The sequence below is a fragment of the Sylvia atricapilla genome, chromosome 22 (assembly GCF_009819655.1).
Source record: "Sylvia atricapilla isolate bSylAtr1 chromosome 22, bSylAtr1.pri, whole genome shotgun sequence".
Taxonomy (NCBI): domain Eukaryota; kingdom Metazoa; phylum Chordata; class Aves; order Passeriformes; family Sylviidae; genus Sylvia; species Sylvia atricapilla.
The window spans coordinates 2,500,867-2,526,335 of record NC_089161.1 but is presented as its reverse complement, the minus strand read 5'-3'; the positions used below and the strand labels follow the sequence as shown (position 1 = coordinate 2,526,335).

Genomic DNA, 25,469 nt, shown 5'->3' with positions numbered 1-25,469 from the left:
AATCCTGCAGCGAGTGACCCCAGCTCGGGGGAAAACACCCCCAGCACCAGCCTGGCTCTCCCGGAGTCCGCTCTGGAGCAAAACAAAACCCCAGGGAAACCACACGCCCACCCTGCCCCGGCTTTTACTGCTTTTCCCAGCTGTTCCCAGACAGATTTCCATGAAGGAATTGTGTGCGTTGCCTGCAACAACCTCATAAATCAGCCTGTTTGCACACACATTCATCCCACCCCAAAGCTGCCGGCGCTTTGGGAAGCCGGAGAGCTTCAGCAGGTTCCCACCTCCCCTGCGAGAGCAGCGGCCGAATGAATGACCGGGTGGGATTCCAGGGAGAACAGAATCCCGGGGAGTTTGGGAGAAGCCGAATAACCGGGTGGGATTCCAGGGAGAACAGAATCCCGGGGAGTTTGGGAGAAGCCGAATAACCGGGTGGCATTCCAGGGAGAACAGAATCCCGGGGAGCTCGGGAGAAGCCGAATAACCGGGTGGCATTCCAAGGAGAATAGAATCCCGGAGAGCTCGGGAGAAGCCGCAGAGGCTCGGAGCGCCTCCAGCCCATCATCCCAGCCCCTCCTCCCCCGGAGCATCTCCCTGGAGCTGGGAAGGGCTCGGGGCTGAGCTCCCAACCCTGAGCATGGCTCGGAGAAGCTCGGCAGAGCCTCAGCCTCCCGCAGCCCCCGGAGCTGCCCCGTGTCCCCGGAGCCGCCCGCTGTCCCCATCCCGCATCGCCGCTGCCCCCGGAGCCGCTCCAGGGCGCTCGCACCTGGAAGGATCCCAGCTCGGATTCCCCGGCTGCTAACACAGCCCTGCAGGAGCTGCCCAGCGCCACGGAGGGAATTCTTCACGGCAGCCTTCAATACTTTGGAAGTGGGCAGGGGAAGGAGGCAGTTCGCCCTCCCCTCCTTCTGTGCGGTGGGAGAAAGGAGTTGCCCAACCTGGTCATGAGACTTTCGCAGACTTCCCAAAGAGGCTCCTGAAGTTCTGACACTGCACCACGGAGCGCCTGGGGCAGCACAGCCCGCCCTGACAGCAGACACGCAGGCACAGGGGATGGAGAACGAGGTTGGCAAATCAGTGGACAATCAAATGGACAAATACATGTAATAATTTGGAAGTTTTCTTTCTCTCTTTGCTTTTATTCTGCTTTTTTTTAATTTTTTTTCCCCCTCGTGCATTTCTTCTCCCTATCCTGATGTAGCCGTGCTGTTAACCCTCTCTCGCCCTCCCATCCCCGATTTAGAGTTACAATAATGGGGAAATCAGAAAGTCAAATGGATATTGTGGAAAAATCGACCAAATCCGGGAAGAAGCCCTGGAGCTTTGTGGCCATCGGGCTGGCTGTCCTGCTGCTCCTCATGACTTGTGCTGCCGTCGCCCTGGTGATCCTCTATGCCAGCAGCAGAGGTAAGAGCCTGGGAATAATCCTCCCCTTCCCTCTGTAAACAGCAGAAAAAGTCCTTTTTTTTTAAAAAAAAAAGAGCTAAATGAAAACAAAAATACGGGGAGACCACGAGGTCACCTCTGTGAGGGACTGGGCTCTCTCTGCCTTGCTCCCAGCTTGAGCACAGAGATTATGTTGGCTTTTACTTAAATTCTGAATTATGCTCTGTAAGATTGTATGCTTTTCTTTAATTCCATGCAGTGTGTTGAATTCAGAGTTGTTTTGACAAAGCTGGTGTGCTGTTTCAGAGGGAAGGTGTGTGTCTGTGTGTGAGGACTGACATTTCCTCATTTTATCCGAGCACAAGCCAAGATTCATTATTGTCAGGGTTTTTAAAGCAACAGCTGCTTTAAAACACTTTTAAAAACAATCTCCCTGAAGGAGAAAATGCTTATTACAATGTGAAAGCTTAAAAAAAAAAAAAAAAAAAAAAAAAGCTACTTGCTGCTGAGGAAGGAAAAGGAGACTTTTTAAATATTCCATCAGGCAGTTGGATCTCTAAGTGTGATTTGCTTCAGTGACTTGAATGCAAATGTCTTGCCAGAAACCTGACATCAAGCCGCGTTATTTTGAAGTGTTTTGCCTAAATATTTTAACTGCAGAGCACACTTGGTAAAACCAAAGTTTCCCCACTGGCACAGCAAGTGCAAAGTCCCACTTTAAAACCCTGTGAAGCATCAAATGCTCGGGAGCAGCTCTGCCTCATGTTTGTCACTTCCATTAAAGTCTCTTGGATTGGGAGCTTTGTTAAAACACTGGAGAACGAAATTAAAGTGGGAACAGCAAAACTAGAGCAAGGCTTTGCTGTCTCCTCACACTGTCTCTGCCTCCCCTGCTGCAGGGAGATGCATTTTCAGCACTTGTGAGTGAAACACGGCACAATCCTGAGCAATAATTCATGAAAAAAAAAAACCTTGTTATTGTTCACTCCTTTTGCTAGCAGCAGTTGAACGCCAGGCAAAATCTGAGTATTTGGTATTCAGAAAGTTCATCAGAAAGTTTATTCTATTAGCTCAGGAGATGAGAGGAAAGAAATTCCCCAGAGCCAGGTCCTGGAGGAGGAGTTTCTGTATCAAGCATTGAGTTAGGCAGGGTTTTTCTGCCTGCACGCATAAAGGATTTGAAAAATCTGCCCTGCATCATCTGCTGGGTCCAGACAATCCAGAGTTCAGATATTCATAATATTTGCCCAAGTGCTGGTCTCATCCAAATCCAGTGCTCTGTGCTCACTACCTGCGTCTAAGGAAGGCTTACCTGTGAGAAAACAGGTCTAAAAACAAAATATTTTTGCAGGTTTGTGTCTGCAATTAAACTTTCCCTGGGAGTGTTCCCTGAGTGCAGGGCTGATGTTCTGCCTGTCTGTGCCCCTCACACCCCACCAGGTGTGTTCTCTTGGTGCCTCTGTCCCCAGCCCAGCTCACAGCTGGAGCAGCCACGAGCTTTGGGTAATTCCAGGTGGGAAATGAGCAGCATGAGGAGCTTCATCCTCATAGAGCAGTGTCAACTGCCTGGGTCAAGAACTGAGATAATAAGAGCTTTTCAGCCTGTTCCTGCAGTAAAAACATCTGGTTTTTTGTCTTGAAGAGTTTTGTCCCAGTGCCCCTCTTAGGTCTGTTTTGCTCTCACACTTCAGCCTCAGCCAAATGCTCAGCCAAAAGCCTCAAGTCTCAGGTGCCCCAAGGGAAAAGCACCTCTGGCTCAGAGCTGAGCCACAGAAATCCCACAGAACAACAGGAAAAAAAAAAAAAAAACAAACCAATGTGGCTGAGCACCGTTCATGTGATACAAGCAGCAGTGTTATCCTGGGATTCTCCTACTGCTAATTTCACTGAAATGTTAGTTTGAGGATTGTATGGGACACTGGGATGTTCACAAAGAGCAGATTCAGATTTCTCACTTCACCTTGATACATCCTTGATCAGAATGACACTACCCAGGCTACTAGAAATAATTCTGTTTAGCTTGTAATTAGGAATTAAATTAGGAAATTAAAGCAATGCTTATACTGCTTTGCATTCACTTTTCTTTTTTTTTAATTTAAAAAGGCATGTTTAGGCTTTGTGGTTCAGGGAGAATATTTTTCTGCTGGTATATATCTTGCAGAAGAGCACTGTGGTGCATGAAACAGCCCTGTGGGCACAGCAATAATTCCTGGAGTTCTGTTAATGCTGACTGGGATTTTTTATCTCAATTCCCAGCCAATAAAAACACTCAAGTTCTCACAGCAGTGCAGTTACAGAGTTCTGGACACAATTTGGGGATTTTTGGCATCCAAGGAAGTCTTCAGACCCAAAATCCACCCTCATCTAAATAAGCAGAAAGAAAACTTAGGAAGAATAAAGCAATATTTGGGTGATCCTAGGAAAGGAGGCAGGGCTGGGTTTGGATCTGAGCTCACCATGCTCTCAATCCTTCCCTCACACCCACAGCCCCACCTCAGCAGCCTTTTCACAGCTCCCCCTCAGTATCTACTAAACTCCAAACCTCAGCCCCTGCTGGAAGGTCACAGCCTGAGGAACTTCTCAACCCTCTCTGTAGCTGGCACATCAAATCACTCAGCAGCTCCTCCAGCAACTTAGCTCCAAACAACTTCCAGCCTCACCTAATAATTCTGGTTATTTGCTCCTGTAATTCTGGTTATTTGATTGACTTTCTGGCTCCCAGGTTGCCTTCTCAGGAGGATCTTTTTTGTGTCTGCATCCCCACACATTGGCACTGCTGGCTGTTAGGAAGGCCAAGGTCACAGCCCTCTGCTGTCCCCTCAGGCAGGCTCCAAACGAACAGAAACACAAACCAAGCAGCACCTTATTCTGGGGGTGGATTAAAATAAAAAACAAACAAAACAAAACACATTTTTCTCCTGCATTCCCTGTGCTGAATGTTATTGTTGTGCCCTTAAATAACAGATTTACACAAGCCTGCTGAGCAGGAGCAGCATCTAAACTAAAAACTGAGACAAGTTTGTAGCTGAGCTCTGGCTCCTCTCCTTCACTGGTGTGAAGCCCAAATGTCCTTTGACGTCAGGAACGTTCATTAACGAGGCAGCTATTCAGGGGAGATGCAGAATTTCAAGAAGTGGCAGCTAACACACAAGTCATGGTGACATTTGGGTGGCAAGACTCTCCTCAGTCACAGTCAGATGGAGGTACGTGAGGGCAGAGCTGTAATGGGGAGTGACAGGCCATGCAGGGCTGCAAAAACGGGCAAATAAACACACAATTTGCTGATTCTCACACAAAATTCTGGCTCAGCCATGGTTATAGGTAAGAAATCCTAGGAAAGGTGGGATAAAACCAAACATCTGTGTTCTGCATTCCATCTGAAGACGCTGACACCTGGCACAGGCAGCAAAGAAAACCTGAATTTGGCAATTCCGTTGTTTGTTGCGAGCAAATTTGTGTTTTAACAGCAACAAGGGCAGCTTGCAGTGCCAACAGCACTTCTGCAGAGGAGATCTGAGAAAAGGGAAGGTGCTGAGAGGTAAAAGCTCCCACGTGAGCTCTTGGTGACAACTGTGGCTCTAATTGTCTCCATGTGTGCCATCCCCAGCCATCTGTGCTCCTCCAAACGCACAGTGGGGAGACACTAAACACAAGCTGTGTCCTCCAGAGCCCTGCAGAAGGCTTGGCTTGGCTTTTGTTCTCTAAAAGAGGAGTTGCAATAAGGCCCTGGAAAAGCAGCTTGGGTTTGAAAGGCACCATCATTCCAAAGGTAAGCATTCCAAAGGTTGCCTGGCTCTGGGGGATTTCTTTCCTCTCATCTCCTGAGCTAAGAGAATAAATTTTCTGATGAACTGTATGAAGGGGACTGCAGCCACCCAGAGATGCCACAAGTCATTCCTGGCTCCTGCTGCTGGCCAGGAAATGGGACAGGGCTCAGTAGCTCCTGTGAGGCCAAATTAAGACAATAAAATTCTCTACAGTGACCCCAGGGGGTGTGAAGCGTGTCCCAGCTCTGCCATCTCTCAGGTGAGCAGTTCACCTCTGAAGCAGCATCTGGAGTGCTTAATCTCCCTCATTTTCCTCCATTTGGAGTAGTCCCACAGCTCAGGCCGTTTCATTTGTCTCCATTAAAGCTTCTCTTCCCTGGTCAATTCCCTGCTGCTGCTGTATCAGAATGAAATGGATGTCAAAGCAGGAGCCCCCCTATCACTGTAACTCAACCTGTCAGCAATGCTTAACCAGGGAGGGAAATAAACAGAGAAATAGCTGTGTCTCTACTGAAAACTTGGGCTGTTGTTCTAGAAAAGTAATTGAGAAAACAAAAGGCAGAGTTGTTGAGAATTCAGAAGGTGCATTTTAAGTTCATTTCTAGTTTTTGGAAGGTGCAGGTGACAAGGCTCCAGCTGAGTGAGCAAAGATCTGAGATTGTAAAGCCAAAGAGGGCAGAGCTGGTAATACCCAGAGCCCGTGGCAGGAAAGGTTCAAAGGAATAAAAGAACAGAATTGATAGAGAAACAAAGGAGACACTTTTCGAGGTAAACTGAGATCTCTTCCCCAGGCATTTCCCATGATCTGGTTTTGGGGCAGAGTTTCAGAGCCCTGAGTGTGCCCTCGAATTCCAGCCCAAGCTCTGGCTCCCCTGCTCATCCTGCTCAGTTACAGCATCACAATCACCAGGGCCTGGGGGAGGGAGGGGAGTTCTGGCCTCATTCAAAGCACTTGGTTCCAGAAATTGAAATGAGATATTGTCAGGTTATAGTAAAGAGAGAAACTTTGATTTTTTTTAATTAAATAAATAAATAAGTAAATGAAAGAGAAAAAGGATCCATTTCAGTCCTTTCTGGTCCCTGGGAAACAATGAGAGATACACAAAATTCCTGTAGTACAATTATTTCTTCTATTATTGTTCCTTTTGCCCTTAAACTACTCATTTCTTTTACTCATTTCTTTTCCTCCAAGTGTTTTATTTTCCTCTTCGAGATACCCTGGGCTCTTAGGTTTGACTTTGCCAATTGTTTAATTACAAGAGGATTTAAGAAGCTCCAAAAATTTGGTTTAGCTTCATCCAGCACACACAAAAAAATCCCAACAAATGTTGAAACAAACATTAAAAAAAATACATATATATATAACTCTCTGTGAAGCTTCCCATTGTTCCACATATTTTGCTGCTCCCCTGTTCAGGTTGCCAGACACCAGCCAGGGCAGGACACAGAGTTTTTCTCATGCAGATGTGCTCCCACCCAGCATGGCCACGCTCAGCTGAACCCTGAACATTCCCCAGCACAGTGGGGGCTTTTTATGTCGCTTCCACTGATGAACTTCAAAGCCCTCTTTTCTCCCCCACTGTTTTATTTCTCTCTGAATTACTGTAATCTTGTTTGCTCTCATGTAAAGCACTTACTTGCATTGAAAGCAATTTTTTTTTGGTAACTCTATTCTGCAAATGAAGATTAAAAAAAGAGCTTTGAAATTACTAAATCTGCAGGAAAGTACCAAGATTTTGTTTTTCAGAGTGGAACCATATAGTTGCCTATTTAATATAAGTGGGGAGTAAACCTAGACAGCCAGTTTCTTAAATGGGAAATTAAACCAGCAAAATGAATTTCCTTCTCTCAGGGCCAAGGCCCTCAGGCTGGGGGGCTCAGATCCCTGCAGCTCCACAGGGAACAGCACATGGGAGGGACCTGACACCTGCCCAGCATCACAAATACATTCACCTGAATACTCAGCCTCAAAAATGATGTGTGCTCTGGCTTTTTGGGGACCTTGTGCACCAGGAGAACCTCACAAACCGAGACTAAGCACTCAAAAATAGGAAATGAATAGCCAAGAGCAGGACTTTAGTGGCCTTTCCCCACCCCAACACACAAATACCTGGAGAAATAAAAGTAATTTCTTTTCCTTAAATTTGGTTATGGTGACTCAAAGCAGAGTGGGTTTTTTGCCCCCTGTTTAAACCTCTCAGCCTTGACTTGGAAGATGCTCAGAGCATCTTAATAGATTGTCTAAAAAAAGATCCCGTACTTTCAGAGTAGACTGTGGAGGCAGTTAGCAGGTAGAAAAGATGGTCTTATTCTCCTTCCAGGAGAGATAAAACTCACTGTCAAGACTGTCTTAATTCTGCTGCCAATAAATTTTCCTCAAAAATCCCCAGATTTCTTCACGGTTGTCATCTGATGTCTTTGACTGGCACCAACATTCACTCGCCTGCTCTCAAACCAAGCAGAGCTGTCACTGAGATTGGGCTCTGGTGAGCGACTTTGGGAGCAATTTCCTTCCAAAACAAGCAATTCCATCTGCTTTCCTCTCCTCTCCCTGCAGGCTCCCACTATGGCACCAACTCGGGCAACATCTGTACCACCCCTGGGTGTGTGACAGCAGGTAATGGGTTATTGTGAATCACTGCTGCAGAGGGGAGGCTTTATGTGTTGTTATTGAGCCCAAATTAGGGATAATTCCGAGTTTAAGGCTGCAGTAGATAAAAAGGAAAGAGATTTCCCCTTGGGTAAGGAATATCATTCAGAAGTAGAACAGGAAAATTGCCAGTGTGGCCAAAAGCTCTGGCTCTGAGCCACAAGGCCACGGATTGACCAACACAATCTGTACCTATAAGCGTAATAAAATACCCTTTAGACTGAATTTTCTCTCTCATGGGCTATTTACCTTCTTGGTTTTGGTCTCTACACCTCAAGAGAGGTGAGGCTCCAGCACAGATGTTCCCAATAGCCCCCTGGAAGCACTGGTTTCCTGGGCAGTGCCTAAACTGGAGCCCAGGGGAGCACTGGGCACTGTTCCCTGCAAAGTCTCCTCCTCTGGGACAACTCTTCTGCCATTCAGATCCATTTTTAAGCAGAAAATAAGATTCCTCAAATCATAATATGTGGGAATGAGCCTTGCCAACCATCTCCTTGAGAGTCTTCAGTAGTCCCAGAGATCCCTGAGCAGTCTGTAGAATTCAGCTGTCCAATTCTGCTGCCCAGCTGCCAGAATAATCCAGAACATGGACCCCACAGCTGACCCATGCCAGGATTTCTACCAGTACGCCTGCGGGGGCTGGCTGAACCGGCACGTGATCCCAGAGACCAGCTCCAGATACAGCATCTTTGACATCCTCAGAGACGAGCTGGAGATCATCCTGAAAGGTAGGGATGAGGCTGCTCCATCCCCAGGCACCTCTGTGGTTATTTCAGAGGTAGCTGACAGCACATCAGACAGAAATAAAGTTGCAGTGTTGATCGGAGAAATTTTTTCTCTCTGGTACTTTAATCTCTACATCTCTTACTACTACAGATTTTTTGGGAACATCCTGTTCTCGCTAAAAATTAGCCTGAGGTGATTTGGTATTAACTCCAAAAAAGAGCAGGACAAGCAAGCTCTGTCTGCAGGTCCTTCCTCCTGACACTTTTTTTCATTAATGGCATGAAGAGCTCTCTAGTTTGACAGTAATTGCAGCCTACAAATGCTTCTCACAGCCCTGAATCCTCAGGGATTTCTGTAAAATGATCAAAGCTCTCCAGGGCAAAAATCTGATGGAATGGTTTCTTCCCCAGGTGTGCTGGAGACTTCAGATCAAGGGGACAGAGAAGCATTTCAGAAAGCTAAAATCCTTTACAAGTCCTGCATGAACGAGAGTGAGTGTCTTGTTCCATCGATTCCCCTGTTCAAAACCAGGTGTACAGAAAAACCAAAGTCCTGTTAAGCAAAGTCCAGTCAATATCTGTCTAATCCAAGAGGCTGTGACTGGAAAATTCATCTTCAGATGGATGAAGATGTCTTAATATCTCATTAAGCCTCAATATACCCACTGGGGATGCGGGAGGGATGGATGCTGGGTATCCACCCCTGGTGTGGATGCAAAGCCTTTCCCTCAGAAGGCACAAACCTGTCCCAGCTCATCTTTCCCAAACCCATCCAGCCCAAAGCAGCACTGGAGCCACAGAAGTATTTTCATTCCTTTTCTGAAGACTAATACAGAATGGTTTCATGATATCTCTTATTTCTTGCTATGACACACTCGGTTGCAAATTTAAACTGTTGGGCCCATTACCTATTTTTTCTAATTTTATTTTTGTATGAAAACAACACAGAATTTGTCTTTCCCCCTCAGGCCTTATAGAGCAACGAGATTCCCTGCCTCTGCTAGAGGCCTTGAGGATGGTTGGGGATTGGCCAGTGGCTTCTGCAGACTGGAGTAAGACCAAAGGTAATTCTGGGTCTGGAAGGGTTCAGTCAGAATTATTTACTGAATCAGGGAGGCCACTGTCACCAAATTAAATCTTCCATTTTCAGTTTCTCTTCCCAAACAGAAGGGAATCAGGATATCACACATTCAACACTCCTGATCCATTTTAAATAGAACTCCAAATTTTCAGCAGCCAGCTTGTGAACTGTACAACTTCAACCAGTCTGACACAGATTGACAAATTAAGTCTGTTTTCCCTTTTATCTCCCAGAGCCAAGCTGGAGCATGGAGGAAAACCTTTCCATAATGAACTCCAGGTTTAACAAACGTGTCCTCATTGACATGTTCGTGTGGAATGATGACCGGGATTCCAGCAGACACATCATTTATGTAAGAAAAAAACGACAGGGAATTATTTATATGCCAGAATCACAATGGATAATTATTTACACTGCAGACAGATGAACTTTTCATAGAACAATAGTGGTAAAATGTAGGCAACAGTTCTGTACTCCACGTGTTAGATCTGTCTCAAAGTCATATTGGGAAATGTTTTACGACAGCATAATTTTTGTTTCAGCAAAAGAAATAAGAATCAATGGAACTTGGCTGTTTTACAGCATTTAAGGGCTGAAAATTCTTGTGACTTCAAAAATGATGATGAGGTTTAATATATAGTAAGAAACCACGGGTTTAAAATACATAAAGAGTATTTCAGAGTTTGTTCATGAATGGTTGTGCAAGAAGTCCAGCCCTAAAGTCAAACAATGTAGAAAAGTGATTTAAATTTGTTCTTGGATCTCCATGATAACTGAAAGATTTTGCTTTATAACCCACACTAAGATCCGCCTTGTCCTTACCTGGAAACCCAGAGAGAAGAGTTGTACCTTCCACCTCACCCCACATCCAGGAGAGCCCAGATTTTCCGGGTGTTTGGCCGGGGTGTCATTCCAACCCTGACAGGGTGGCACGCCCAGCATTTCCTGCTGCCTCTCAAGGATTCCTTTGGACAACCCCAGTTCACTACTAACCAGAGAAATGCCTTTTCCTCCAGATTGACCAGCCAAGTTTGGGAATGCCATCCAGGGACTACTACTTTAATGGGGGCAATTATCAAAGAGTAAGTATCCCTTGTATTGATTTACTCTGTGCCACTAAAGCAACTTTATTCCTTGTCCCTGTGCTTTTGAAAACCCCAATACATGAATCTTCATGCTATGCAACAATCAGAATTAGACTGTGACATTCATTGCTACATTTTTTTTTTTAATTAAGACAACATTTTTTAAAGTTTACAAAAGAGCTGAACATCTGTATAAATATCAAGCCTCCCCAGAACTGGCCAACTCATGAAGAAGGTTATGAGAAAATAAAATTGTGTTTTATGGCTTAGACAATCTCTCATTTTGAAGGACAGCTTCACATTTTCAGTGCAGGGGATTTGCTTGTATCTTCCTCTGAATCCCTGATGCTCAGCAAGTAAGAATCTGCTGCCACTTACTCTCCCCTTCCCCCAAAATTACATGAAATTGTGAGAGATTATTTTCTAGCTGCTTTCCTCTGCCAACGCTCAGGGCAAAAACACTGATTCTGCAAAAACACTGTTTCTGTGAATACACAGAAAGCTGTTGCAAACAGAGCCAGATAATTTATCTGTTTCCAAGATGAAAATACTGCTTTAGTACATTTTATTTTCCTCAATTATGCCTTGCTAACAAAGACTATTTGCAGCCCAACATCAAACCAATTTTCCTAACAAGAATGGAAGGGAATACAGAGGGCAAACAATCAGCATTTGAGACTCTTTTGTCTCGTGATTGTAAAGGCAGATGAAAACATCAGTGGGAAGAGTTTTCTTCTCACTTCAGTGTATTTGACTGCACTTTATACAGAATATAGCTAAAATACAGCCCTGGGAGGTTTATAGGGGATTGTCCCCACACTTTCTGGGCACCTTTAGGAGCTGCCAGCTCCTGGGACAAAACAATCTCCTGGAAGCTGGGAAATGTGGAGAGATGCTGACACGGGAATCTCCCCTGCAAGCGTCACCTCCACAGCAGCACTCAAAGCAGAAAAGAGGGATATTTATGCTTTGAGGCATGAAGGTCAGTCATAGATTGACTTGGAGGAAGTAGGAAATCAGGTACAGTGCAGAGACAATCCTAAATCAGTGAATGAAAACCAGTTCTGCTCAATACAGCTTTAATTTGAAGGCACAAAGCAGGGGGGCTGAGGCTGTGCTTTTAATCCTAATGACCAAGGAAGAGACACAACCCCTTTTTATTTGTATTTACCAGCTCACTGCCCCCAGACAATGAGCCCAACTCTGATGACCCAAACTCCCCCTGTGCTTAGTCCAGCATCTTTTGGCAAAACTCCTCCTGAGGCCTGGGGGAGTCTGGCCTGATTAAGGCTCAGCATTCAGCCCAAAACCACAAATCATCATCTGTAAGTGCCCAGACTCAATTTCACCACAGTCACCATGTTTATCTGGCTTCCAGGGTCTACAGAGGAAGAAAAGTATGTGAGAAGGACAGGTAGCATCAAGTTTTCCTGCATCAGGGATCAGCACTCCCCCAGCAGCCAAATGTCTTCTCAAGGCCCGTTCTGAGGCATAAATCAGTCAGAGCCTCCCGTCAGGAATAAAGCAAAGGTGTCACTGGAAACTGTCTGAAACAGAGCTTTTCTTTCAGACACTAAAACCAGACCTGAGGAGATTTATGGTATTACTTTCAGAGAACTCAAACCTTCCCTGTTCACCCTGGAATTTTGGATCACTGTTCCCATACTGTAACTCAAAGCACAGAGTCTCCTCTTTGCCCAAGCAGTAATTCTAACTCAGAATGCTGAGGTTGGATGGCACAGAGAAGCAAAAAGTGTGTTCTGAGGCTGGCAAGTGCCCTGTAAGGTATTCATGACAAAGAGAATGCTTTGCTGAATGAGAAATGTGAAGATGAACTACAGAAATAGCAAAGAGAGAGTATTATCCTGGGCTTGGAGTGACATGACAAGGGGGAATGGGTTCCAGCTGCCAGAGGGCAGGGATGGGATATTGGGAAGAAATTATTCTCTGTGAGGGTGGTGGGGCCCTGGCACAGGGTGCCCAGAGAAGCTGTGGCTGCCCCATCCCTGGAAGTGTTCAATGCCAGGTTGGACACTGGAGCTTGCAGGAGCCTGGAACAGTGGAAGGTGTCCTTGCCCAGGGCAGGGGGTGGGAGTGGATGGGCTTTAACCTCCTTTCCAACCCAAACCATTCTGGGATTCCATGATTTTATACAAATATATATAAATCTTTATTCTGTGCTGGCTTGGCTGCTTATTTAGAAGCCTTGAGGCAAATTTCCAAACCAGTTGAGCAACCCAAGCATTTTCTGTGGTGGCCTGGGACACAGAACCCTGGAAATGCCTATCCCAGGGCAGCTTGGGATAATGGAAGGTGTCTCTGCCCATGGCAGGAGGTGGCACTGGATGGGGTTTCAGGTCCTTCCAACCCCAGCCACTCTGGGATTCTATGAAATGATGGAGAGTAAACCCTTTCTGCACATTCTGTGTCTGACTGCAGGTGAGAGAGGCTTATTTGCAGTTCATGATCACCATTGCCAAAATGATCCGGGAAGACAAGAATGTGTCCAGAGATGACTCCTTTGTCCAAGATGAAATGGCAAAGGTCATGGAGCTTGAAACAGAGATTGCAAATGTGAGTAGAGAGATCAAGAACTCCTCAGGAAGCTGTGGGGTGCAAGGGGTGAGGGGGAAGGATCTCTTGCTGGTTTGTGCAGCAGTTTTCAGTGCACCAGAAAACCCACAGCACAGAACAAAGTGGGAAAAGAAGATTTTTGTGCCATGAGCAGCCCAAAAATCAGAGCCCCTGTGTCTCTAATTCTGCCTGCTGTATACAATGCTGCTGTGCTGCTCCACTCCCAGCCTTATTTCTATTTGGAACTCTGCTAAAGCAGGATAATTCCCCTCCTGCCAACCATGCACTGGGATAACACCAGGGCAGGCTCCCTTGCATCCTTAATAACCTACAGCACCCTAAAACGCCCCAAGAGGAGGATTCTGTTCTAAAAGAGGACAGAAGGAACTTGGCTCAATATATCCCTGAAACATTATAGAATAAGGGGGTACACAGGTTCCTGTACTGAATTTTTGGAAGCAGCACTGGGCACAACCAAATTGATTTTCCTTTTCCCAAACAAACTGGTTAATTTGAATATTATTGGAGTGTGTATGTGTTCACCTGCATGTGATTTCAGCCATTGGTATTTCTGTCAGTTGATTCCAGTAATAACCTTGTGAATGTCTTCAGGCCACGACCCCAGCAGAGGAAAGGCACGATGTGACCTTGTTGTACAACAAAATGACCTTAGCAGAGCTGCAGGAAAAGTTTGCATTCAATGTAAGTGTTTCATGAGCAGTCTCATACTTTAGGTCTTTTAATTCCATGCCAGTTGGAAATGGCTTTGTGAATTAATCAGTGCTTCAACAAAGAGGTACAAAATCATTCCCATTCCTAATTTTGTCTTCAGAATTCCTTCAAAAGCTTTGTCCTACGGAACAGCTGCATTCAAGACTGTCAAAAGTCCAGTTACTGAGGCATTTAATCATCCAACATTGGAATGTCTCTCTGTCTGCCTAGGAATTTAACTGGACCTTCTTCATCCAACGTGTCATGTCTTCAGTAAGTGTTCAGGTGGACCAGGAGGAAGAGGTGGTTGTGTATGGGATGCCTTATCTGCAAGAGCTGAAAGCAATTATCTCCAAGTACTCAGCCAGGTAAAGAAACTGCAGGATAGGTAGGACAAAAGTCACAGAAGGCTTGCTCAAACGTCAATTACTGGACCCTCTTACTGATTCTGAGCTTCTGAGGGAAAATGACACCTCTATAAAATACAAGAAATGCCTTTGGAGGTTTCAAAGTCCAAATATTGCAGTACAAGGTGTCTTACTTGCTGCTTCCTTAGAAAAGGTTAAATGGGAAGACAAAAATACATGACAGGCTTAGCTCTTGTCACATTCTAGAAGGAAGAAAAATAAATTAATCCCAGAACAGACACGACAGCCCAGTCCTCAGGCTGGATGACTCTGCAGTTAAATGACAGGACTGGCAGCAATTATCTCCTTCCTTGTCTCCATCCAAAATTGAAATTCCCCTCTGACTGCCTGCACTAGTGCTGGTTTTTACAGAAGATTAAGCTCAGCTTTGCTTTCCCCCACAGCACCATCCAGAACTACCTCATCTGGCGGCTGGTGATCGACAGGGTCAGCAGCTTGAGCCGGCGCTTCAAGGATGCTCGGGCCAGCTACAGGAAGGTATTTCCTCTCTTCATAAAGAGGAGAGCACAACTGCCACCAAATCCAGCCTGGTCAACACTATAACCCTGTCAGGGGTTTGCAAAGAGATGAATTTAGAGCTCCCTCCCAGCCCAAACCATCCTAGATTCTGTGATTACATCATGGAACCCTCAAACCAACCCAATGGCAGCACTGAAAACCTTTGGGCTAATTTAGGCAGAGATCTGGAGGAGCTGCAGGGGCAGGGTTAACGCTGAAACAAACACAGTGGCAGCACTAGAAACCTTTGGGTGAATTTGGGCGAAGGTCTGGAGGAGCTGCAGAGGCAGGGTTAACACTGAAACCACCCAATGGCAGCACTGGAAACCTTTGGGTGAATTCAGACAGAGGTCTGGAGGAGTGGAGGAGCTGCAGGGGCAGGGTTGACGCTGGGCTCTGGTGCTGCAGGCCCTGTACGGGACGACGCTGGAGGAGGCGCGCTGGAGGGAGTGCGTGAGTTACGTCAACAACAACATGGAGAACGCGGTGGGAGCGATGTATGTCCGGGAGACTTTTGCTGGTGAGAGCAAGAGGATGGTATGTAGTTTACCCTTCGTACTACTGTACATCCAACAATGCCCACAGTGCCCATTCCCTCTGGTGTGAGCTCCCTGTTTTTTGCCTGGGAGAATTATTCACCAGTCAAGAAGGTGCAAGAGCTCGTTTGTGGTTCTCTTTTAGATGGTCAGCACCAGGGTTTAGAGTACAGAATTTGGAGACGTCACCTGCCAGCAGGAAGCTTTTCACCCCTCCTTAGCTGTGCCTGGGAATAGGGCATGTGAATGATGAGTGTCTCCCTGGCTCTCTTTCAGGTCCGAGATTTAATAGAGAAGATCCGTGAAGTGTTTGTGGAGACTTTGGATGAGTTACAGTGGATGGATGAGGCATCCAAGGAGAAAGCTCGAGAGAAGGTCAGAGATAACAAGGAACTTCAGTATTCCCTTATGAACGCATAATATTTGGAATTTTGTTGTATCACCATTTCCAGTTTCTCCACAAACAAGAGGAAAAGAGGACATTAATATCCTGTTACATTGTCCTCTCCTTTCAATCCTTTGTTAGCCCACATCAATAAAAATTCCAACTGGATACAAAGCAATTTCTCCCCCAAAAAAAACATTTCCAACTTTTAATTGACCTCAGGACCATCAGCACCATTCCAAAGCCAAGAAAAAACCCCAAACATTTAACTATTCTTTGTGTCGGAACTTTAGCAAAAACAACAACACACCAACAAAAACCACAATTCAGAGGAAATATTCAACTCTTTTCTTTCAGGCAATGGCAATCAAAGAACAAATTGGCTACCCAGATTATATTTTGGAAGATCAGAATGAGAAACTGGACCTGGAATATGCCAATGTAAGTATTTTGTACACATCTTACTAAATACCTCCAAATAAACACCTGCATTTGCTTTCTTGCCCCTGGAATATTTGTACCTGTGCAACTGCCCTTTCCAAGGACATTGGAATTAATATATTAATAAATAATTGGTGCAAAGAACCAACTATTCAGTGAAGCCATGCAACCAAAACATTCTTTAGAGGACATTCAGTGGGACGAGAAGTTCCTCTTCCTGCTCAGCTGACCAGTGTACTTGGGTCCCTGTTTGTGTAGTTGAACTTCAGTGAACACAACTACTTTGAAAACATCCTGGAAAATCTGCAAGCTGGAGCCCAAAAGAGCCTGAAAAAGCTTCGAGAGAGAGTTGACCAAGATATGTGAGTTTCCAGACAGAGTCACAGACACATCCTAAATTCTGAGTTAATGGTGGGGGTGTTTAACTCATACCTGGGAATGCCCGTGGCTGAGATAATCAAGAAATTAAACAATTCTAAGGTAAAATGAAAAATGTTTTTCCCTTGAATGTTTGTTCCTGTGTGTGTTTGGGATGAAAGCTGCCCATAAACAATCCACCAGGTATTTCCTGGTCTCAGGAATTCTTTACAGCTGTGATCAATGTACCCTTTTTCCTAACTTAATCCTTTCTTTATATATAATCTCCTTATAAGGATTTTTCTTCTTTTTACCAGGCTCTTCTTTCTCCTAACAAGAAAATTATATTTGTTTTTATATCCATATATATACATTCCTGATTAGAGATATATTACATATATTTATGCATACATGTATATATAAATCCCTGAAAGGATTATATCCTTACAATCCTTTCCTACATACCTTGCATTTTTTAACAAGAATTAAATTTCAAAAATGTTTGGGGGGAAAAAACCCATCATGACTAACTGTGTGCAACATTTATTTTTAGATGGATAATCGGAGCTGCAGTGGTCAATGCATTCTATTCCCCCAACAGGAACCAGATAGGTAAGATGAAACACTTTTAACCAGTTAATTTTATCCACACAACAGTGCAGGTGTGCATCCAAAGGTAAACCTGCTTCTACCCATCCAGGAATTCTGGGCAAGGCTGCCAGGCTGTTCAGCTCAAGCACTGTGTTGGTGAATATTCAGCTCCCCCTCCTTGGCAGGTGTGGTTTATACCCTGTCACTGAGCAGTCTTGGGTTTGAAAGCCTAGGACAGCACTCAGAGAATGTTCCCAGAGTGTCCTGGGCTGCTCCTGCTCCTGCTCCTATGTTCTGACAGCACACAGGGCAGCTCTCCAGTTTGCTCTGTGCATGTGACACTGGAATTACACTGCTAAGAGCCACCCCAGAAACTGCCTCAGCTCCCAGAGCATCAGCTGTGTGAGCTCTGCAGAGCTGCTGGGCTGCCCTTCATCGTTCTTAGCACAGAAAACCTTCAGACCCTGCCTGGCTCCCTGTGCTCCCTGAGCTCAGACCTCATGCAGGAGCTCAGGTTAAAACTGCTGAGTCTCTGCTGAACTCTGAGCACCCCCAGTAGCAGACACAGTAGATAATTCCCTCCAGAAGTGCTTATTCAAATTCCCAGACTGTCAGGAAGATCTGCTACCACAGAAGGTATCTACTGATACCACAGAAGGTATCTACTGATACCACAGAAGGACAAATCCATGGGGGTTTTAGGCCAGACAGAAGCTGCATCCTGCTCCCAGGGCAAAGGCCAGGAGTGGAAACAGCCCAATCTACCAACAGTCACAACAGAAAACTCCTCTAACTGCTAAAAGCACAACCATCCAAACTGCTAATAATTTAGCCCTCTGACCTCTCCCAAAATCCGTTTACCTTTGTGCAGCTTCCACTCACCTCCATCCTGCAGGTACAGCAGCACCAGGACCTTCAGCCACAGCAGGGCCCTCCTGGGGGCTTTACTGGTGGCCAACCTCAGCTCCCAGTTCATCCCCACTGGTTTTACACAGATTGGAATCAGCTTTCCCAGGCAGGGAACTCAGGTCCTGAAGCCACCTGGTTCCTCTCCAGCTTTGTCCTTATAAATCATACAAAAGTAACTCATTTAAGCAACTTGGAGACGAATATGCCTGTGTAAAAATCCAAGCACAACCACCCACAATTGTGTGCCTGTCAGTTAAATTCTGTTTCTTCATGTCTCTAGCTTGAGAAAACAATTTGCCACACTGCTCTGTCTTACTGCAGTCTGGCTTATGCATTTCTCCACTAAATTGTATGGATAAAACCTATGTAGCCAAAAGGGTTTTTTCTTTGAATTAACTACTTGCAATATAATTTCAATAGAAAATATCTCCCTTCATAGAAAATATCTCATTAGAGTGAATTACTGCTAGTCTGAATTCCTCTAGGAGCATTTATGCTTTTCAGCTAGTGTAGAAGGGGTGAAAAGCAAATCCCATGGTTCTGGATAAGGTTTTTGCCAGCAGAATGAGACAGAACAGATCTCATATTGCCCCCCTCAGCTGGCATCAAGTGCCCTTGGTGGTCTGTAGGAATCACTCCCCTGCATATTTTACACTCCAAGTGTTGGTGGTATCATTTCTAACTTCTCCTTAACCCAAATAAAGCAATAAAACCTCCATTAGTTCCCCTATAAAATGGCTCTGACACACAAACTGTGCCTGTCTCCAAAGGACAGCTCCTAAACATTCTGTTCTTGACTCACTGCAGCAAACATTATGGACCAAATTAGGCTAAGCTTGGGTAAATGCTGCTTGGGTCTCAAACAGGGAGATATTGTAGCTGCAGATGTGCTAAATTAAACCTTTATTAACTTGTCATTTTCCATTTATCAAGAGAGAAACAATTTCACATGAGGCATGAGCTTGTTTCTAATCATTTTATATTTTCTGTTCCTTCCTGACCCTTACACCAAGCAAACAATCCGTCTGCCAGGGATGCAAAAACAAAGCCACCTTATAGCATTTCCCTCTTTCTCCCTGTCTTTGCAGTTTTTCCTGCTGGGATTCTCCAGCCCCCATTCTTCAGCAAACACCAGCCCCAGGCCCTGAACTTCGGAGGGATTGGGATGGTTATTGGGCACGAGATCACTCACGGGTTCGATGACAACGGTGAGGAGATGACTGAAAAAATGTCATTATTTCAGCTTAAACTCATGGCATGGCAGGAATTAAAATGCCCTGGGATTGACGATCCCTGCGCAGCCACATCCAGCTCAGCAGCAATAGGAGGATACAGGGAACACTCTGTGGAAGGTTTTGCAGGGAATGTTTCCTGAACAGAGCATAAGAAATAAACAGATGTTAAAAATAAATCGAGGTAATGACAATTCTCAGGAAAAAAAAATGTTATTTTTACAGAGTCATCAGATCAAAAACACAAAGCAAACAGATCCATGGGCTCCTGAATACAGTGAAATCTGTGAACAACATTTTTGGGATAGAACAAATGTCAGTAGTGTCTTGAAATCCTCAGAGGCTTTGTTTTTCAACACAAATGCTTGAAATAAATTGACTTTTTTGATTTTATTGAATGCCATGTAAAAGAATTTGAGGGAAAAGCTCACTTGTGACTCTACAAGTCAGGAGTTGCTTCCATATGGGTTTTCTTCAATTTTTATTGAATTTTATTCAATTAAAAACTGAACCAATTCTTCAGTTTTTAATGCTCATTAGGTTTATGGAAATGACACACAAACACACAACACAGCCTCAGAAACTGAATTCTAGAGCAAAGGAAAACCTTGTTCTAGCCAGAGAGCCAAGAACACAAACTCCAGAACTGCATTTCCAGCTTTTAATTTTCTATAAACCTCAGTTCTGGCCACAAAGAACCAACACCTCAGACACTTCAGAGGTGAGGGAAGGTTTTGTTACATGGTTTCTGCAAAAACCACCTGGAAATAAAACCAGGCCTTGGAGCTATACCTGCAGTCAGGGCTGCTGACTGAAAAGGAAATCAAGGAATAACAGAAACTACAATTCAATTCCCTTGTGACAAAGAGAACAAACTGTGCCCAAAATATTTCTGAGAATCTAAATTCAGGGAGCAAAGGAAGGGAGTGCAGCTCCTACGTCCTGGGTGCTACACTGGAAGAGCAGCAGCTTTAAAATCTTACTCAAAACTTTCTTTATATCCCTGGGTTTATCCTGCAGGTAGGAATTTTGACAAAGATGGGAACATGCTGGACTGGTGGAGCAACTTCTCAGCACTTCATTTCAAGGAGCAGTCCCTGTGCATGGTGCACCAGTACGGGAACTACACCTGGGAGCTGGCCGGGGGGCAGAATGTGAGTAACAACCACGACTACCACAGGCACAGCTCTGGGTCTGTACAAATAATGACTGTAACAGGGGACCCCTATGGGGGATATGCACAAACCCCAGCTACTAACTCTTCTGAGAACAAGGCACAAGGGTTGTGATAAACTGGGGACACTGGTGTGGCCCAGACACCTCAGGGTGTGTGTTGCAGGGATGTTCTGTCCAGCAGCAGCCCAAGTTCTGTGCATGTTATATTTCTGTGTGCTCTGTTCCAACCTACAACTCTTACCCTGTGATTTAATTTCATTCTCTCCTTTCTTGTCCCAGCACAAAGACACAGCTTCCCTTTGCTCTGGGCATGTCAGGCTATTGTATGACTGACCTGTGGTTCTTAGAGCTGCTGATTTTACTGATGATCAATTAAATAAATGATTATTTTTACAGGTCAGTGGCATAAGCACATTAGGAGAAAATATTGCAGATAATGGAGGAGTCCGACAGGCTTATAAGGTAATCATCAAACACCCTGTGAGTTAACTTTACCTGGCAGCCAGCAATGGGGGGACTGATTCTGTGCTAAAAAAAAGACAATTATCATGTTATTACCATATTCCAAAAGCTGGAGGTGGAGCTCAGGTGTGAGCAGGGAATGTTCTTCCCTACAAAGAACCCTAACAGATGCCCCAGTAAAACCTTTTATCTTTAGGGTTTTAAGTATGGTGTTAAGGGTGTTTATAGAACATCCTGAATTTTTGGACATCTAAATTCCAACCCTAAGGGATGCCATTCCAACTAATTACTTCATTAGGATTGTTCTAAAAGCCATCACAGTCATGGAGGAGCCGTGTGGGGTGACACAAACTGCCTGCACATGGAATCCATGGATGTTCTCTGGTGCTGGATCTCTTTTTACCCTCAGCTCTGCCTTTAGTTTTGTGCTTTGGGATTGTCTCAGCACCTGAGAGGCTGCAGAAACAGAATGTTGGGAATTAACCAGCGTGAGGGCACATTAACTTGTCTCCATCATGTCAATATACCTAAAAAAAGCAAATTGGCCAATTAATGTGCAACAATAACAGGTAATGGATTTTAACATTGAGCAAGGTTGTTATCTGCTATTTAATGAGCAGTTACCTGAAGAGAGAAAAATCATCACTACAGAGAGGCAGAGGAGACTTAACACTTTATTTCCAGATACAAATTCCTACAGAAAGAGTTTATGAAGCCAACAGTGCTTATGCTGACACCTTTTTCATAAAATTCTCTGCACTGTTTGTATTAGAGAGAGAAAATTTATAAAAATTCAGAAAGGAACCACACTGCATAATGCATGTGGTGACTAAAATCCTTCCTCCCAAAACAACCTTCAAAATCCACCTCCTGCTGCTCCTGTGAGTTGATCTGTGATCATTTCCAGGCCTACCTGAAGTGGCTGGAACGGGAAGGGAAGGAGCCAAAGCTGCCTGGACTGAACCTGTCCCACAAACAGCTTTTCTTCCTCAACTTTGCCCAGGTGAGAACACACAGGGTTGTGCCTCAGGCCCTTGGCCTTTATTGCAGGAAACACCTGGGGGAAATCAAGGGCAGAGAGATCTTGATCCCAGAGCACCAGATCTTGATCCAAGACCTTGATAAAACAAAAGCTAATTAGTAAATAATTGCATCTATTCTGCCTCTCTATAAAATGTACCCCAATGACATCATAGCAAACTGGGATGGCTCTTAGGAAAACCACTGAGAGGGTTCCCAATACAAATTCCCTTAAATACTCACCCACTAATGCTGAATCTCCCTGTCCAGGTTTGGTGTGGTTCCTACAGACCAGAATATGCCAGTCAGTCCATAAAGACAGACGTCCACAGCCCTCTGAAGTACAGGTGGGTTTTATCCATTTCCTAACTCACAACTCACATTATTCAATCCCTTGCACCACAACAGCACAGGAGAGTCTGACAACACACGAGATAACTCCAGACCAACTACCAGATTTTCTCCCACAGCTTGTAGGACACTGCTGGAGAGCATATACCTGTACCTGACCTGGTGAATTTGCCAGTCCATAAGGGATGGAGCAGGACCAAACCCACTCTGTTCTGCCATTTCATTGCTTATATTACCTGTATTTCCTAAAGCATCCCATATTCTCAACTGCAATCAAGTTCTGAGGCTCCAAACCACTTTCTGCTCCCCAGAACACCAATTTCCATGTAAATGAGTCCCTTCTCTTTGTTTAGGGTGATGGGCTCGTTGCAGAACTTTGAAGCCTTCTCCGAGGTGTTCCACTGTAAGAAGGGCACGGCCATGCATCCCGCAGGGAAGTGCCGGGTGTGGTAACCAAGGATGGGGCACTCTGGTGACACCACAAACAGCTCGTGGCAGGGATGTGCCCGGTGTTCTGCCGCTCAGCCACAGCCAGGGCTGCCGGGGCGGCTGCTGCACTGAGAGCCAAGGAAGCACTCGGCTCTCCCAGTGCCACTGGGAAGCACACAGGGATCACGGGGATCACAGGGATGGATCCCGGGACTGGCGGGCTGTGCCAGAGGCCACGCTGTGTTCCCGGGCACAACGACTGTTTCCAGACATCCTGACTGTTATTAAGACACTGCATCAGGGTTACAAGGACTAATTCTTACACGAAAACAAAACCAACAAGCAGCCACAAATCTATTTTTCAGAACGGAATAATAATTTTAATATGTCAGCTCCACTTTCTGGGGCTCAGCAATGCTGTGTGAGATGTGCCACTGCTCCGTTTCCAGTGTTCTGGTTCCGTTTCTGGTGCATTTTTCCCCAGACCAGGTTAGAGCTGGTGTAAACTCTCGTGCTGTCTGTGCCCCTGCACTTTGATCACTGCTTTGTTGTCATGGGTTGCTATTTGTCGTGACATGTCACACAGTGAGCTCTATGTCGAGACACCTGTCGCACTCTCCTCCTGCACTTGAGTTCCTCTGCTCCAAAGAACCCCCTTCGAGTGAGGCATCACTACAACTATCACATTTTAGGAGTACAAATTCTGTCTCTATGGTTAAATTACGGGGTCCCACCCTTCAGAGATATATTTAAAATGATGCTTATTCTTGTAGAAAGTGTATAAAATACCTTTTGCCAAATAGCAGACATGTATCCATGGAAACAATTAAGCTGGTTTTAATCCTGTGCCTTTTTATTTTGCCATAGGCTATTTTTCAGTATTTACACTTGAAAATGTAACATGTATATTAATTTTTAATAAAATTTAAAAGAAAAAATCACGGTGGTAAATTCAGCAAGGATTTCCCTATGGAGAGGTCTGGAGAGCTTTCCTTGGTAAGCATCCTACTATAATGAGAATATTTTAAACTTCCAACATTTAATAGTGAGTTTTGAATATTATTCCAGCAAATGCTTTTCTTTCTAGCACAGGAATCACTTGACAGCCAGGCAGTAACTGCCTGTGTGACTCTGCAAAATCATTGAGCCCCGAAGATGGGCCATTAAAGGTTCTGGCACATGCAACTGTTAAAGAGATAGTTAAAATGTGCCTGGAAGGGTTAATTCCAAGTGACCATCACACCACATGGAAGTTACTCTATTTTTTTCATGCAAGTTTATCCCATCTCCCACCTGCAGAACATTTCCCAGCTGCCAGTTTGTGTCAGTGCCAAGTGCACGAGCCCCAACCTCCCCTCACAGCCCCATTGATCCTGGTGCTGTGCCCACACACGAACTGGAGATGAGAGACAGGCTCCAAAGCCCCAGGAAATGGCCCTGAATTCCTGCTGACCACTGTGTTACCTTTCAACAATCACAAAATGCTTCAGCCCTGCGGGAAGTTCTGAACCCAGAGGTGTTCTGCTGCACTTTAGACTCGTAGACAATGAAGCCTCAGAGAAGCTTTATTACATCCTCAGGAAAAGAAGGAAGATCCTGATGTTTGCCAGGAATGCGAAGCCTTTCCTTCTCCCATGCTGCCACCTGGTGACAAATCCCACTCCAGCGCCTAAAAGACCAAAACTCACATCCAACAGGAGCAACTTCCAGACTCCACTGAACCACACCTAATGCAGACATCAAACCCTGCAAAATAATTAATTTTTAGTTGGTAGATTAATGATCCTGGTTGACGCTGCACCTCTCTCCCTGGCTGTGCCATCTTCCATCTGGAAGTTAACTCACTGGAAGTCGTTGTTATGGGGCTGGAGGACAGGTTTTCTTTACAAAAACATTTTTGGAGAAACTGCTGCCTAAAAATTAATAAATCCTTCCTCCTAATTACAGCACTTGCTGAATAACGGTAATATTTGTTGAACAGAAGTACTCTTTTCCCTCCTTAAGAGCTGCTTTCATTGCTGTTCATTTAAAAGTTCAGCCCAGTAAAACAGTAACACTGAATACCAAATCCCACCCTAAAAATCACAATGTTTTTATTCTTAGGACTGTAACAGAAAGTGTTTCTTCATGGACAGATCTGCCTGTGTACAGCAGAGACTTTTTTAAGGAATTTCAAAGCATTCCCTGAACCCTTCCACTTTCCATTGCCTGCAGCTTTTCCCATCAGAGCTGTGATTTTGCACAGCCGCAAAACCACAGAATTTCTGCAACATCACCTTACTCTGCAAAAACACCCAGAACTTATTCTGCTGAAAAAACCAACAGATAAAAAAGAAAACCAAAAACAAACAAACAAAAACACCAACTGAAGAAGTTGTCTATCATGTTTTCCTTAAGCAAAAAGCCAACATTTCCCATTTTTTCCATTCCTCATGGTCATGTGGATGTCACCTCCCAGATGTCCCAGCAAACTCATCCAGGGTCTTCTCTGTGTCTCTCCAGATTCATCCACATCTCATTTTATAGACAATTATGATAATTACAGCATTTCTATCCTCACCAAATCCTTCTTTAAAAAACATCCCCAGGGATGCTCTTCCAGAATAATCCTTTTCCTTAAGGTAGAGCAAACAGCCACATAACTCAGAGTTTTCCCTTCTGCAGGTACCAGGAAAGTT

General features: G+C 44.8%; 1 protein-coding gene across 1 annotated transcript; it reads left to right on the top strand.

Annotated features, from left to right (window-relative positions):
- Positions 1 to 611: 611 nt before the first annotated feature.
- MMEL1 (membrane metalloendopeptidase like 1) lies at positions 612 to 24,523 on the top strand. Its single transcript, XM_066334199.1, has 23 exons — positions 612 to 1,100; positions 1,241 to 1,404; positions 7,708 to 7,767; positions 8,367 to 8,528; positions 8,937 to 9,017; positions 9,494 to 9,589; positions 9,840 to 9,958; positions 10,623 to 10,688; positions 13,131 to 13,265; positions 13,878 to 13,967; positions 14,208 to 14,344; positions 14,788 to 14,881; positions 15,311 to 15,439; positions 15,715 to 15,813; positions 16,181 to 16,264; positions 16,523 to 16,626; positions 17,175 to 17,233; positions 19,210 to 19,329; positions 20,374 to 20,507; positions 20,926 to 20,991; positions 21,899 to 21,994; positions 22,282 to 22,358; positions 22,716 to 24,523. The coding sequence occupies exons 1-23, from the start codon at positions 1,051 to 1,053 to the stop codon at positions 22,813 to 22,815; spliced, it is 2,322 nt and encodes a 773-aa protein (XP_066190296.1). The 5' UTR covers positions 612 to 1,050; the 3' UTR covers positions 22,816 to 24,523.
- The last annotated feature ends 946 nt before the right edge of the window (positions 24,524 to 25,469 follow it).

Excerpts from the sequence above, each read along its gene's own strand:
- MMEL1 (XM_066334199.1), top strand. The coding sequence starts at position 1,051 with ATGGAGAACGAGGTTGGCAAATCAGTGGACAATCAAATGGACAAATAC. Across the intron at positions 14,882-15,310 it reads CTCGGGCCAGCTACAGGAAG|GCCCTGTACGGGACGACGCT; the intron begins GTATTTCCTCTC and ends CTGGTGCTGCAG. Across the intron at positions 17,234-19,209 it reads CCCCAACAGGAACCAGATAG|TTTTTCCTGCTGGGATTCTC; the intron begins GTAAGATGAAAC and ends CTGTCTTTGCAG.